The 15462-nt window shown below is 38.8% G+C and overlaps 1 protein-coding gene across 1 annotated transcript; it reads right to left on the bottom strand.

Moving 5' to 3' along the window:
• Positions 1-12147: 12147 nt before the first annotated feature.
• LOC100800236 (cytochrome P450 71A1) lies at positions 12148-14218 on the bottom strand. Its single transcript, XM_003521923.4, has 2 exons — positions 13285-14218; positions 12148-12875 (listed from the first exon to the last, which is right to left on the bottom strand). Exons 1-2 carry the CDS (start codon positions 14170-14172, stop codon positions 12267-12269), a joined length of 1497 nt encoding a protein of 498 aa, XP_003521971.1. The 5' UTR covers positions 14173-14218; the 3' UTR covers positions 12148-12266.
• Between the last annotated feature and the right edge of the window lie 1244 nt (positions 14219-15462).

Genomic DNA, 15462 nt, shown 5'->3' with positions numbered 1-15462 from the left:
AAATAGAGTTGGGTACTTTTCTTGAAGACTTAGATCATCCTCTTCCCTCCACTTGTCTTTCCAGAACTTGATTGTGTTCCCATCACCTAACTTCCACTTCAAATTATTGGAGATGCAATTTCTATGGTGCGGTTGAAAAACATTTTTCAAATGCTTCCACCAAGGAGAATAGTCTGCTTTGTTTCTGCCACAGCAAAGAGTATTCCACCCTCCATATTTGGATATTAATATTCTGGCCCAAAACTAATCCTGAGTATTTGCCAAGTCGCAGCCCCATTTACCAAGCAAGGCTTCATTAAACTTAGCCAAGTCTTTAATCCCAAGACCCCCTCTGTTCTTGGGAAGGCAAATAGTATTCCAATTTACCCAAGCAATCTTAGCCACTTCAGAATCTCCTCCCCAAAGAAAATTTCTCTGGATTGAGACTAGCTTGTGCACTACTTTTTTAGGGACTCTAAAGAAGGACAACATGTAGATGGGAAGAGCTGTTAAAACAAAATTAATGACAGTTATCCTTCCTCCCATGGATAGGCTTTTCTGCTTCCATTTGCTAAGTTTGAACTCAAACTATCATTCCTGCAAGGATTTCTTTAAATCCACCTCAGCTTGAGATAGAATTCCAGTACTGCTACCAGCTTCCAAGTCATTCAGCTCCTTCTTTAAATTCTGAATTTTAGAAACATTGATAACACCATTTTGCAAGCTCCACTGTCTGATGCATCCCTTAATGAACTTTAGTTTCAGCTTTAAAGCATATCCACCCCAACCACTAGGATGATAGTTGCCCCATCTATGAGACACCATTTTCTGAAAATCTTTGTCCTTCAACCACCAGTCCATTACTTTGAAAGGTCTAGGCCCCCAATCCACTATTGTAGACCTCAAGAGGATAGGGCAATGGTCAGAGAAATCTCTATCAAGCACAAATTGGGTAGAATCTGGCCATAGGGATAGCCATTCATCAGATAGAAAATGGGCATTGTACCTTATTTAATTATCACAACCTGCCGCCTTCTAAGATTCATCCTAGTTGGAAGTTTGTCCCTAATTAGCCTCCAAGCAAAAACCAGTGATTTACTTGGTATTTTGAGCTTCCAAATGTCAACAAAGTCCAAATTCTGATTAGCTCCCATTTGTGCTTCCCATATCAAGTCATATCCGCTTTTTGTTGAGTAGTATCCAGTTTGATCATGCTTCCAGCTGCACCTATCCTCCGTATTTGGTTGAATCTGCTGTTGTGATAGTTCTCCAAGGAAATTATCTGCCATTTGAATTTCACTATCAAAAAGAGCCCTCCTCCAAGATAGCTTCCACTCCCATCCTCCATTGGTGTTATTCCCCATATTCATAATGATTTGTTTCTGTTGATCAGAAATTCGGTACAGCAGCAGCAACATCCTGTATGCAGCAGCAACAACAGCATCCTGTATGCACAAGTGTCTGTTGTGTCTTGGGGCAGGTTCTTCAACACACACACAGACACACACACACACACAAAAACACACCCACACACACAAACACAGACACACACACAAACACACCAACACACAAAAACACACACACACACACAGAAACACATACACACAGAAACACATACACACAGAAACACACACACACACACACACACACACAGAAACACACACACACACACACACAGAAACACACACACACAGACAGAAACATAGACACACAAAAACACAGACACACACACATAGCCACACACCCACACACACCCACAAACACACACACAACCACAGCCACACACACACACACACACACACACAGCCATACACACACACACACACACACACACACAGCCAGAAACCCACACACACACACAGCCATACACACACACACACACACACACAGACAGAAACATAGACACACAAAAACACAGACACACACACACACAGCCACACACACACACAGCCACACACACACACAGAAACACACACACACACACACACACACAGAAACCCACACACACAGAAACCCACACACACACAAACAGAAACATAGACACACAAAAACACAGACACACACATACACACACACAGCCACACACCCACACACACACCCACACACACACAGCCACAGCCACACACACACACAGAAACACACACACACACACACACACACACACACACACAGAAACAGACACACACACACACAGCCATACACACACACACACACACACATAAACAACTGCTGATGTCTATATTTGTCTGTAATTGAATTTGACCTTTTGTATGTTCTTGTATGTGATCAGTGTAATTTGCTATATAAACAATTGTTGTTCATGGTGAGTGAACCTTAGATTCCCGTTTGAGACTGAATGCAATGACTCTTGCGGACAGTTTGCATTAGCCATTGTATTTAGTCTTGAATTGTCCGTTTGGACAGTTTGGGGAGACTGGTATTTTTATGTTAGATTCATTCGTGAAGGTTATTATTATTTTCATTAATTTGATTAAATTTCGGTTCACTGCATTTCAAGTTGTTCTTCGAGTGCATACTTGATTATCGGGAAATTCATTTGACCGATGTCATGTCGTGTACTTGGAGACCAATGCGAAATGCTGCCGAAATTTAGTCAAATTTTTGTAAATAATGGTAACCTTGACGATTGAAGCTAACATAAAAGACACTTTTCCTAAATGGGATAGGGCCACACCTATAAATAAAAAAGTGAGAATTTCATGCATGGAATTGTGTAGATGGATCAAAGTTGGATGAATGCAAGTCGCATGAGCCCAGAATATGAGGATGGCGTCGAACAGTTCTTGCAATTTGCTTCAGAAAGAGGTCGACCGAATGAAGAAGGAAAATATTATTGTCCTTGCATCAACTGTTTGAATGGAAGACGACAATTACTCGATGACATACGGGACCATCTATTGTGTGATGGGATTAAGAAGAATTACACGACGTGGATATGGCATGGTGAAGTGACAGACATGCAGAGTGGGTCCCAATCTGAACCGTTTGATGTAGAAATGGGAGATCGGTTAGAGGACATGATTCATGACCTTGGACAAGAGTCTTTCCAGCAAGCACACGCCCCTGTGTATGAAGGATTGCAGAGTGATTCTAAGAAGCCTTTGTATGCAGGGTGCAAGAATTCCTTAACCCTGTTGTCTGCTGTGTTAAGTCTGGTTAATGTGAAGGCCAGGTATGGGTGGAGTGACAAAAGTTTCACCTCACTGCTTTAGGTAGTGCACAATCTGCTTCCAGAGGACAACACATTGCCTAAAAGTTACTATAAGGCGAAGAAGATATTGTGTCCCATGGGTATGGAGTATCAGAAGATTCATGCTTGCCCCAATGATTGCATACTGTACAGGCATGAATTCCAAGAAATGTCCAAATGCCCTGTCTGTGGGATTTCACGGTACAAAGGGAAGGATGAAGAGGAAAGCAATTCTGATGAAAACTCCAACAAGGGCCCCCCAGCGAAGGTTTTGTGGTATCTTCCAATCATTCCAAGGTTTAAGCGTCTGTTTGCTAACGAGGACGACGCAAAAGACCTTACATGGCATGCAAATGGAAGGATTTCTGATGGAATGGTCCGTCATCCGGCTGATTGCTCCCAGTGGAAGAAGATTGATGGTTTGTATCCGGATTTCGGGAATGAGCCAAGAAATCTTAGACTTGGACTAGCCAGTGATGGAATGAATCCATATGGCACCTTAAGCACTCAACACAGTTCATGGCCAGTTCTGCTAGTAATTTACAATTTGCCTCTTTGGTTGTGCATGAAGCGAAAATACATGATGTTGTCTATGATGATATCGGGCCCAAGACAGCCAGGAAATGACATTGACGTTTATCTAAGTCCGTTGGTTGAAGATCTGAGAAAGTTGTGGGACGAGGGGGTTGTAGTGTTTGATGCGTTTCGCAAGGAGACGTTTGAAATGCGTGCAATGCTTTTTTGTACCATTAATGACTTTCCAGCATATGGAAATCTCAGCGGTTACAGTGTTAAGGGTCATCATGCATGCCCCATCTGTGAAGAAAATACAAGTTACATACAACTGAAACATGGGAGAAAAACAGTCTACAGTAGGCATCGCCGCTTTCTAACACCCAATCATCCTTACAGACGACTGAGAAAAGCTTTTAATGGAAGTCAAGAGCATGATATTGCGCCGATACCGTTCACTGGTGAGCAGGTATCAGCGGGTTCAACACCTGAACACTGTATTTGGGAAGACCCAAAAGAAGGATAAAAGTCAGAGTTGCATATGGAAGAAGAGGTCCATTTTCTTTGATCTTCCGTATTGGTGTGATCTTGACGTTAGACATTGTATTGATGTTATGCATGTGGAGAAAAATGTTTGTGACAGTGTGATTGGGACGCTCCTTAACATTCAAGGCAAGACGAAGGATGGCTTGAATACCCGTCAAGATCTAGCTGATATGGGTATAAGATCACAGTTGCATCCAAGGTCTGATGGGAAGAAAATTTACATGCCCCCAGCCTGCCATACTTTGTTCAAGAAGGAGAAGATAAGTTTTTGTCAGTGTCTTCATCGGGTGAAGGTTCCACAAGGATACTCTTCAAATATTAAGAGCCTTGTGCAGTTGAAGGAGCTTAAGCTTGTAGGGTTAAAGTCTCACGATTGTCACGTGCTCATGCAACAATTGTTAGTCGTGGCTATACGAGACATCTTGCCAAACAAAGTCAGGTTCACGATAACTCGCCTGTGCTTTTTCTTCCATGCTATATGTAGCAAAGTGATTGATCCAGTAATGTTTGATGAGTTGGAAAATGAGGCCACAATTATACTGTGCCAGTTGGAGATGTATTTTCCCCCTGCTTTCTTTGACATCATGATTCACTTGATTGTGCATCTGGTCAGAGAAATCAAATGTTGTGGTCCTGTTTATCTACGGTGGATGTACCCGGTTGAGCGATACATGAAGATCTTAAAAGGGTATACAAAGAATCTATATCGTCCGGAAGCATCTATTGTTGAGAGGTACATTGCAGAAGAAGCCATTGAATTTTGTTCAGAATACTTAGAGAAGGCTAAAGCTGTTGGGCTTCCTGAGTGTCGGCATGATGACAGAGTAGGTGGTAAGGGTTCAAGAGGACTGCAGGTGATCACTCCAAGTGTAGAAGATTTGTTACAAACTCACTTGTATGTCTTGAACAACAGTAATGAAGTTTTGCCATACATAGTTAAGCATGAAGCTTTAGTCAAACAGAATAATCCAAAAATGTCAAAGAATTGGGCGTTGAAAAAGCATAACAAAACTTTCTGTGATTGGTTTAAAGATACAATCTTTGCAGATGAGAATGCTTCAGAAACATTAAGAAAACTAGCAGATGGGCCTAAAAGAAATGTTATAACCTGGCAAGGATACGACATAAACAGGTATTCATTTTACACAAAAGCACAAGATGACAAAAGTACAATACAGAACAGCGGGGTCACCCTAAGGGCTGAATCTCAACACTTTGCAAGTGTCAATGATGCGAATCCCTGTGTAGCTTCCATCCCTTACTTTGGGTTCATTGATGAAATTTGGGAGCTTAATTATGTGAAATTTACAGTATGTGTTTTCAAATGTAAATGGGTTGACAGCAACACCGGTGTGCGCACCGATGATATAGGATTTACCCTGGTAGATCTAAAGAAACTTGGTTACCACAATGACCCTTACATCATGGCAAAACAAGCTAGACAAGTATTTTACGTGCAAGACCCTTGTGATGAAAGGTGGTGCGTGGTTCTGCAGGGCAAAATAGTTGGTGTTAATGTAGAAGATGATGATTCATACATGGACACCTATGTTAGTCCTTTGACTGCTCAAATCACTGGTAACGCTGTCGGAGAAGAAGAAGCTGACGATGTTCATGCAAATCGAAATGATCATGATGAAGGAGAATTGATTAACATCGGCTAATGTAATTTTTTGCAGAGACAAAGGTCACCAAACCTAGTAAGTGACAACTACATTTTTCTCTTATTAAGGCATGGTTTTTTTGTTTCAATTTGCCTCCTTAGGACTTCATCCAGCTCATGTTTGTCGCCAGTTTCATCATCCACCACCCTTTTCTTCTCTGGCTTCTCACGTTCATTGTTGTTAAACCCATATTTATGCTCTCTTCCCTTCATGTCTTGTTTTATCACAACTTTAGCTGAATCTCCCATCTTCAACATAGTTGAATCTCCTGTCTTATTGTCCAATGCCAAATTTTGATGGCCTGTATCTCTTTTGTTCGTATGTTCTACTGCTTCAGCTTCACAATGCATAGAGCAATCAGAATTTCCGAGTGATCACCAAAGGCTTCTGCATCAGCATTGACACTCTCCACCCTCTTTGGTTTATGCTTCTGTGTTTTCTTCCGTGCCTCCTCGTTATAAATCTCAGCTTTATTCGAGGTTGCACTAGCACGATCACCACCAATCTGTGCTTCTTCCTCGTCTATCAAGTCAATATCTTTCCTTTCAACTTTTGTTTTGTAAATTACAGTGTAGTTTTCAAAAGCAAAGGTGAAAGGAAAGATATTGAGCTGGTAGAGGAGGAACAGGCACGGATTGGTGCTGATCCTTCTAGTGGGACCTCCAATAAATCTGAAAATTATAAGGAGGAAGCATGGAAGAAAACACAGAAGCATAAACCAAAGAGGGTGGAGAGTGTCAACGCTGATGCAGAAGCCTTTGGTGATGACTCGAAAATTCTGATTGCTCTATGCATTGTGAAGCTGAAGCAGTAGAACATACGAACAAAAGAGATACATGCCATCAAAATTTGGCATTGGACAATAAGACAGGAGATTAAACTATGCTGAAGATGGGAGATTCAGCTAAAGTTGTGATCAAACAAGACATGAAGGGAAGAAGGCATAAATATGGGTTTAACAACAATGAACGTGAGAAGGCACAGAAGAAAAGGGTGGTGGATGATGAAACTGCCGACAAACATCAGCTGGATGAAGTCCTATGAAGATCCTCCTCATTCTCAAAGAGGGGAACGAGCAACAATTTGAAGGTTGTACATTCAGGAACTAAAGAATTCAAAATAGCTAGTCATAAGAGGGATTTGTTTTTGGGATTTTCTGAGCACCAAGTCGGCTACGCAAGAAGTTTGCACTTGAGGAGGGAAGGATATTTGCAGCTAATGAACAAGTTTCTTAACTATTTGTCCTTAAGATTTTACTGTTTCTTTTTTCTAATTTGTAAATATAAATGGTATAAGGGTATGGCGTAAAAACATGGTCTATATTTACTGTGTAAGATTGTTAGGGGTAAAAATGACCATGTCCCTATGGCATAACCTTATATTATTTATATTTACATATAAGAAAAATAAACAGTAAAATCTGAAGGACAAATAGTTAAGAAAGTTGTTCATTAGCTGCAAATATCCTTCCCTCCTCAAGTGCAAGCTTCTTGCGTAGCCGCTCTTGGTGCTCAGAAAATCCCAAAAACAAATCCCTCTTATTACTAGCTATTTTGAATTCTTTAGTTCCTGAATGTACAACCTTCGAATTGTTGCTCGTTCCCCTCTTTCTTTTCTGCAAAAAAGAAAATCAAATGCTGTCAAAACATGGATGAAGTCCTAAGAAAATCAATATCAAAGAAAACATGGATGAAATCACAATTAAAAATCACAACTACCTATCTTTCAGAGTCCTTTGGTTAATTTGTCTTGTCTCCTTATGTGGTGGGGTTTTGTTTAATAATCTTATACTTTTGCCTTCCAAAAAAAACTTATCACTAATCCTCTTTTCATTAATCCAATTTTGTATGTTATTGTATAAAAGATCATGGGTTCTCAACCTACCTCTACTCCTCCTCCTCCTCCTCCTCCTCCTTCTCCTCCTTCTCCTCCTCCTCCTCCTCCTACTTCGGACGCATCGGCTTCGACGTCTGCCGTGAAGCGGACACGCAAAGCCTCATGCCTACGATCGTTGTCCACTAGACCACCTGGTGTTGAGAGACCAGTGGTGCATGTTGATCCTACTACAGGGAAGGCCGACGGTCCCCACAAGAAGAAATTAAGAACATATTTGGGGATTGTGGCACGTGATAAGGTGGACATCACCTACGAGAATTGGAAGGAGGTCCCTACTGCTCAGAAAGACCTGATTTGGGAGGATATTCAGGTATTTCTCTTTTCTTATTTGATTGTGTGTAATTAATAGCCAAAAAATTTCATTATTGTAACAAATAAACTTTGTTTCATGTTGTCAGGCGGAATTTGATATCCCAGAGGCTTCTGACAGTAGGACGAAAAGGAAGTTACTACAGGCCGTGTGGGAGAGATGGAGGCAGTTTAAATCAGACCTCACGAGGAAATGGGCCCTTGCAACCAATCAGGACGGTGTCGAGGACACTGTCTGAGACAAATACGGCATCAGCAAGGAAAAGTGGGCCCAGTTTTGCCAGACTCGCAGAGACCCTTCTTGGGAGGTATGTTCCTTTGCCATTTAAGTTGTTTTTCATATTAAACATGATGTTGTTATACTTCATTCTATCCATTTCAAACATTATTGTTTAATTTTTTCAGGATGTGCGCGTGAAGGCACATGCCATCCAGAAGCACAATACTGCCCCCCACGTTTTGTCTCGTGGGGGTTATGATTATTTGGAGCAGAAGCTCCTGGCTGAGAAGACCAAGAAGAAGATGCAGGAAGCTGCACAGTCAGGAAGCGTTGATGACGTCATCGACCCTCCATCCCCGGTCAGACGCCACGTGAAGTGGAAGATGGCCCGCACAAAGAAGACAGGGGAGATGACGACTGAGGCCGCAAAGGAAATCGCTGAGAAGATTGTAAGTCATGTTCAACTAACCATTACAATTATGTTTGAATATTTTGAGAATGCCATGTACCACTGTGTGTTTTCTGTGCAGGATTCGTTTGAGGAGCAGGCCACACAGGGATCGTTCGTCCCCCATGGACGTCAAGATGTTCTGGCCGCTGCTATTGGACATCCAGAGCACCCTGGACGTGTTCGTGCTGCTGGAGCCGGTGTCACCATCAAGCAATACTTTGTATCGGCTCCATGGACATCCCACAGCGCTTCCTCCCTGCCTCCTGACGAATTACAGCAGCTGACCCAGCAGATCAGGGACCAGCTAGAGGAGTCCATCACAGAGAAAGTGACGAGGCAGGTCATGGCATCCTTTAGCCACCTTCAGTCGCAGATGCAATCTCAGGGAGTTGCAGTGCCTCCTGAGCCTGTGGTTGGTCCTGGTCCCTCCGGTCCTCGAGTGAGCACAAAGGGGAGTTGTGTTGATCCCTCAAGAAACGATCCTGAGACCGGTGACTCTGACAGGTGCGGCTTGTACATAGAAGCAGATCCTGCACACCTGGTTGCCATTGGGAGAGTTTATGAGGGATCCATTGTTGTTCATAACACTCCTTTGTTGCCTGGCCAAGTAAAGGTGAGTGTATAGGAGGTTAGAGATGCAGATGTTCCAGTTCCTGTACCCACTGATGAGGTTTCCTTAGTGGGGCAGGCACTTCACACCTTCCTTGCTTGGCCGACACATCTGGTCAAGTCTTTATCACAGCAGGTACTTATTGTCCTTACTATATGTTTCTTCTTTTCAAATTAGGCTATTTAACTTTGTTTCATGAACAGGTAGCTGTGTCTCCGCCAAAACCACCTCCGAAGCCCGATCCGGAGGTCGATGATCCGCTTTATCTGATGACATTGACCATCCCAAAGCTTTTCTTGAGGCCTTATCAGGTTAGATGGGATGCCACCGTGTTCGGGGTCGTTAATCCAGATTTCCCCCTGTACATAAAGCACGAAGACCTCTCCAAAATCGCACACGGTGGTCAATGTCTCAGCATATCAGTGTTACAGTTGTGGATTCTGTAAGTCTTTATATAAAAGGCTTTTATTTACCTAAGTTATGGCTTTCAATTCATAAATATTTAACTTTGACTTAACATAAACAGGAATCTCACTGAAACATGTATGCGAGCGGGGAATTCTGATATCTATGGATTCCTCGAGCCTCAGTCCATTCAGAGGTCTGGGCAATCGCAATTTGAATCTGAAAGTTACATAAAGAGTTGGATGCAGAGTTCACAAAGCAATGTGTATCTTGGAGCCTACCTAAATGGGTAAGTCACAAAATAACAAAATTTAATTAATGTTTACTAATGTACTAACCCATTTTAGGTTCCACTGCAGCGGACACTGGCAGATGGTGGTCATCCTGCCTAAGGAACACTTAGTTGTCTGGTTTTGTTCATTGCATAACAGGCCAGACAACTACCTTAAGGGGATTATTAATAGGTTAGTGTTGTTTTCAATACATTTGCATTGTAATACCTCAACGTACAACACCAGTTTTTAATTGTTACTCATATGGAACAGTGCTATCAAGGGTCTTGATGATGCTCCACAGCCTAAATCAAAGGCTCCTGCTAGGTGGATTGTCGTCAAGGTACGTCATTTACATAAAACTTCTACTTATATATATTTCTTTATGTGTCTGTATACTAGTTGTTTAATTAATATGCAAATTTCATTATGTATTTAGTGTAATAGACAAAAAGGAACTACTGAGTGCGGCTACTATGTCATGCACTGGATGTCCACCATCATTTTAGGAACTTTTACAAATAATTGGGAAGCGGTAAGTTTATTTCAAAGAAAATCGATTTATTTATAATTTGTATTACATTATTAACTTAATATGATTTATTTAATCATGCAGTATTTTAACGACCCTTGACCATTGGAGCCTGAGAGATTAAAAGCATTGCGGATCCAGTGGGCATAGTTTTATCTCCGAATTAGAGATCAGGCCTAAGATTTAGGGACATTTTTTAACATTTTTTACATTTTTTACATTTTCTATGTAACATGAACATTCAATTCATTTGTTGATAGTTCTTTATAATATATAAATCAATTATTTGATGTTTATTATCATTAAAACTGTTTGAAAGCAGAATAAAATGTTTATTTGCTGTGAATTGGGCCTTCTGAAATTGCATTTGACAGGTACAATTTTGGGTTTACTGTAAAAACAGAAAGTATATATAAAAAAAATATTTGAAAACAACATCGGTTATTAACAAAAACCGATGTTAATATCATAACCAACATCGGTTATAATAGAAAACCGATGTTAACGTTTGTATATTAACATCGATTTTTTGTGTATAACCGATGTCAGCGTTTGTAATTTAACATCGGTTATCTGTAGAAAACCGATGTTAACTAGTGTACATTAACATCGGTTAATTATCAATAACCGATGTGAATATTTGAATATTAACATCGGTTATTTATAATTAACCGATGTTATACACAAAGAACTACACCAAATAAGTGTATGCATCATCAACGTTGACATCGGTTTTCTAGCAAAACCGATGTTAAGGGCATATATTAACATCGGTTTTTCTAGAAAATCGATGTTAAACTAACATATTTACATTGGTTTTACTGGAAAACCGATGTCAACGTTCATCATGCCTACACTTTTTTTGCTGTTGTTCATTGTGTTTAACATCGGGTATTTGGAGAATCGATGTTGTCATATGTATGTTAACATCGGTTCTCCAAAACCGATGTTAACATTCATACATTCAACATCGTCACTTTCAACATCGATTTTAGAACCGATGCAGAATGTTCTAAATAACCGATGTTGAAAGTGTATTTTCTAGTAGTGAGTCCACTGTAACTACATGTAAGATGCATTTTCCCTTAACGAACATATTTTACGCATCAATTTGCATCAAACCCAAATATTAAAATTATTTTTTTTTTATCATCATCATTGTTGTTATTATTATGATTGTTATAATTTATATATATATATATATATATATATATATATATATATATATATAAAATCAAAAACTAAATATTATTACTAGCAATTAGTGATAGCATCTCTATGAAATTCTTTAAGTATTTCTTGTGTATGGTTAAAAATGATTTTGAGGGTAGAATGATAATTCATGTTGCACATGATGTTGCAAACTATTGAATGATATACTAGGTGTAAGTCCTAGGTTTGTCTTGTCTTGGTTGGATTTCCAATTGTTTGGATGTAATAAAATGTAGAGTTGAACATATGTATCATGTATCATTAATGTGTTAAATTATTTTTGAAACTTAAAATATATAAAAAGTAATATGGAAAGGAAGCACACAATGAAAAGGGTAAAAGTAGAGTGCACTAAGAGATAACATCGACCTACCCTTATTTACCTATCTTATATTCTTATGGGCAGGGTACAAACAGAATCAGTACATTTTTCATTAATCATAATTTTAGATTCTACACTTGGCCAAAACATAAAGAGGGTTCTTCTTATGCTGACTAAGTCCTGGCAACATTTCAGTATCAATGTCTTCTTTTGTCATTCCTGCTGGCAATTCCCAATTAAAAGAATTAAGAAGATTAGCAAGAATAAGATCCAATGAAGCAATTGCCATAGGCATGCCAGGGCATATTCTACGACCAGCACCAAATGGAATTAACTCAAAATCTTGGCCTCGAAAATCTATAGTATTATCTAAGAACCTCTCGGGTAAAAACTCATCTGGGTCTTTCCAAACCTTAGGGTCTCTATGGATAGCCCAAGCATTCACATAGACTATTGTTTTTGCTGGAATTTCATAACCATCTATAATACATGCTTCATTTGTTTCTCTTTGCACCAGCAACGGTGCTGGTAGATACAGTCTCAGTGTCTCTTTTATCACAGCCTTGAAATAGGGAAATTTCTGAATATCATCTTCATCTAGAAAATCTTTTTTACCTCCCAAAGTCCTAATTTCTTCTTGAACTTTCTTCATTACTCTTGGATTCTTTAGTAGAGCAACCATAGCCCACACTGTTGTGGTTGAAGTTGTATCCGTTGCTGCCACAAGCATGTCCTGCAGAAGGAAATCAGCAGTTCATAATTAGTCGAAAATAGATTTCGAAAAAAAATATAAAAAATAAAAATTGGATGACTTGCCTTTGTGAGGAAAAACTTTTACTTTTTTACTTTTTAGTTTGTAATAAATTAGTTCAGATCTCATGCTAAAACCTTAAATTGAAGATGGATACTAAAATGTTTATAATAAATTAGTTCAGATCTCATGCTAAAACTTTTACTTTGTGGCATGAAGATTTTACAAACTAAATTTTTTTAAATGTAGGAATTGAAGATGGATACTAAAATGTTTATAATAATTCATATATTTTACTTTCAACCAATTTAGTTAGATACTTTTTTCAAAAAATAAAAACTATAACAAACATGTCCTAAATGTAAAGGCCGGAAAGGGAAAGAATACAAACCATGAGCACCGCTTTGATGTGATCATTTGTGAGATCTATGGAATACAAACGCTGCATCTTCAGTTGAAGCAACACATCTGTTATATCCTCATTCTTTGTGGTCTTTCTATTAGGATTCATGTGTTCATCAATAACTTCTTGGTAGAACTCATCCAACTCCTTGAAATTCCGTTCAAGACGTGCATGCAGTCCCCTCAGTTTATCAATCCAACCCAAGAAAGGAATATAATCTGAGATAAACAAGGTTCCCCACATGGCTTGACACTCATTTAGCATACCATGGAACTTACTCCTTTCGGTTTCTTCATCTTCATAGCTTCTCCCAAAGGCAATTCTACATATAATAGTGCTAGTAAGAGACATTAGCACTTCATTCAAATTTGTAACTTTTGAAGATGAGGCGTGCAAGGATATTCTTTTAATCATTTGCTTGACCTCAAAGTTTCTTATTGAGGAAAATCTTGAGACACGTCTTGAGCTAAGGACATGGACAACACAAATTTTTCTAATTTGTCTCCAAAACTCACCATATGGGGAAAATATCATCTCTAACCCATTGTAGGACAGTTTCTGCTGGCCAAGTAATTTAGGTCGTCCACTAAACTCAAGGTCGTTGTCTTTCAATGCCTCTCTGGCCAATTTATGGGAGGAAACAACTATGGCTGGTCTTAAACCTAATTGAAGAGAAAATAGAGGACCGTATTTCTTTGAGAGTTGCCATAGTTGCAGATAAAGAGAAGAACTATTTAGCTGATGAAGATTCCCTATTATGGGAAGGCCTCTAGGACCAGGTGGAAGGGTTGAGTTCTTGAACGCTCTGCGATATTGGTAGAAGAACAACAAAAGCATGGGAAGAGTTATGTATAGAATTAGATGTGGTGACACCATTTTGGCCTATGACCAAGAGGTGGAAGAAAAACAGTCTGTGGTGAATATCACATTAGAATAATACGATCTTTATATAGGAGCATAAGCTTGCCGAATGTGTAAAAATCTGAGGCATTAGTAGGTAAAGTTGGGCCCAGTACAAACAAAAAATCTCAATTGAACAATAAAATTGAATACGTATAATTTTATATTATTTTAAAATTATTTATTATCTTGTTAATATATATTAAAATCGTCGTAATATAAAATTTTTAAAATAAATTAAAATATAAATAATTTGATTATTTTTTTGTTGTTATTTAATTTTGATAAAATTTAACACATACAATCTTTAATAATATATAAATATAATTTAACTGTTGAATAAATAAAAATAATATAATTTGATATTTTTTCATTCATATATATATAGGACAAAAAGGTGGTCACAATACGTATAATGGGAGCTACTTGTCGATTAGCAATCAATATTGCTAAGTAGAATCAATGTGTACAAGTTGTCCAGCTCAATGTGGGTCTATAGGGTTCTCAGATAAGATTTTTTTATCACTGCAAACTTCTCCTTTTTTTTAAAAAAAAAAAACGTGATTCCTACTCTTGTTTTGAAAGATAACTTGTATTTTCTGGACTATGGATATGATTTTTAGCCCTTGGACATTGGAATAGCAGATAGCGTACTTAGAATGTACGGAAAAATGTTAGGATATCTCTTCTATTAAAAAAAATTAACAATTACTATTTATCAAAAAAAAATAACGAAATCACATGGGTACTTAGATCACTTGGGTACGTATAAGTTGTCCAAAAGTTTGGGAGCATAGGCAAATTATAGAGTCTGCACTTAAGTGTAGCCCCACACCCAACCCAACCAAAAGAATCATTACACCCCAATAGAAAGCCACTCTCGAGGCATACATCATCTTATGAAGAAAACAAACCCCTTAAATCCACATACAACTTGCATCCCTATAAGATGTTCCCGGGTGGAATTACAACATAACAAAAACAACCTTATGTTTTAACAGGTTTGTGAGGTTTCAGCTTATGCTCCTCTAGTCCTCCCCTATATGTTTTGAAAGAAGAACGTGATTCCTTCTCTTGTTTTGATAGATAACTTGGATTTTCTGTTCTTTGGATATGATTTTTAGCCTTCCCTTGGACATTGGAGTGACAAATATAGCGTATTAGGAAAAAAGGAAAGGAAATAATATCGTCGATTTGATCCATCGTGCTCAAGGAGGAATCAATCTTAGAAGGGATAGGGAGAGCCATGGTCCTCCAAATTGTTTT

Source organism: Glycine max, chromosome 3 (genome assembly GCF_000004515.6).
Source record: "Glycine max cultivar Williams 82 chromosome 3, Glycine_max_v4.0, whole genome shotgun sequence".
In the NCBI taxonomy this organism is placed as follows: Eukaryota; Viridiplantae; Streptophyta; class Magnoliopsida; order Fabales; family Fabaceae; genus Glycine; species Glycine max.
Note: the sequence above shows the minus strand (reverse complement) of the source record. Positions and strands in the feature narration are given on the sequence as shown.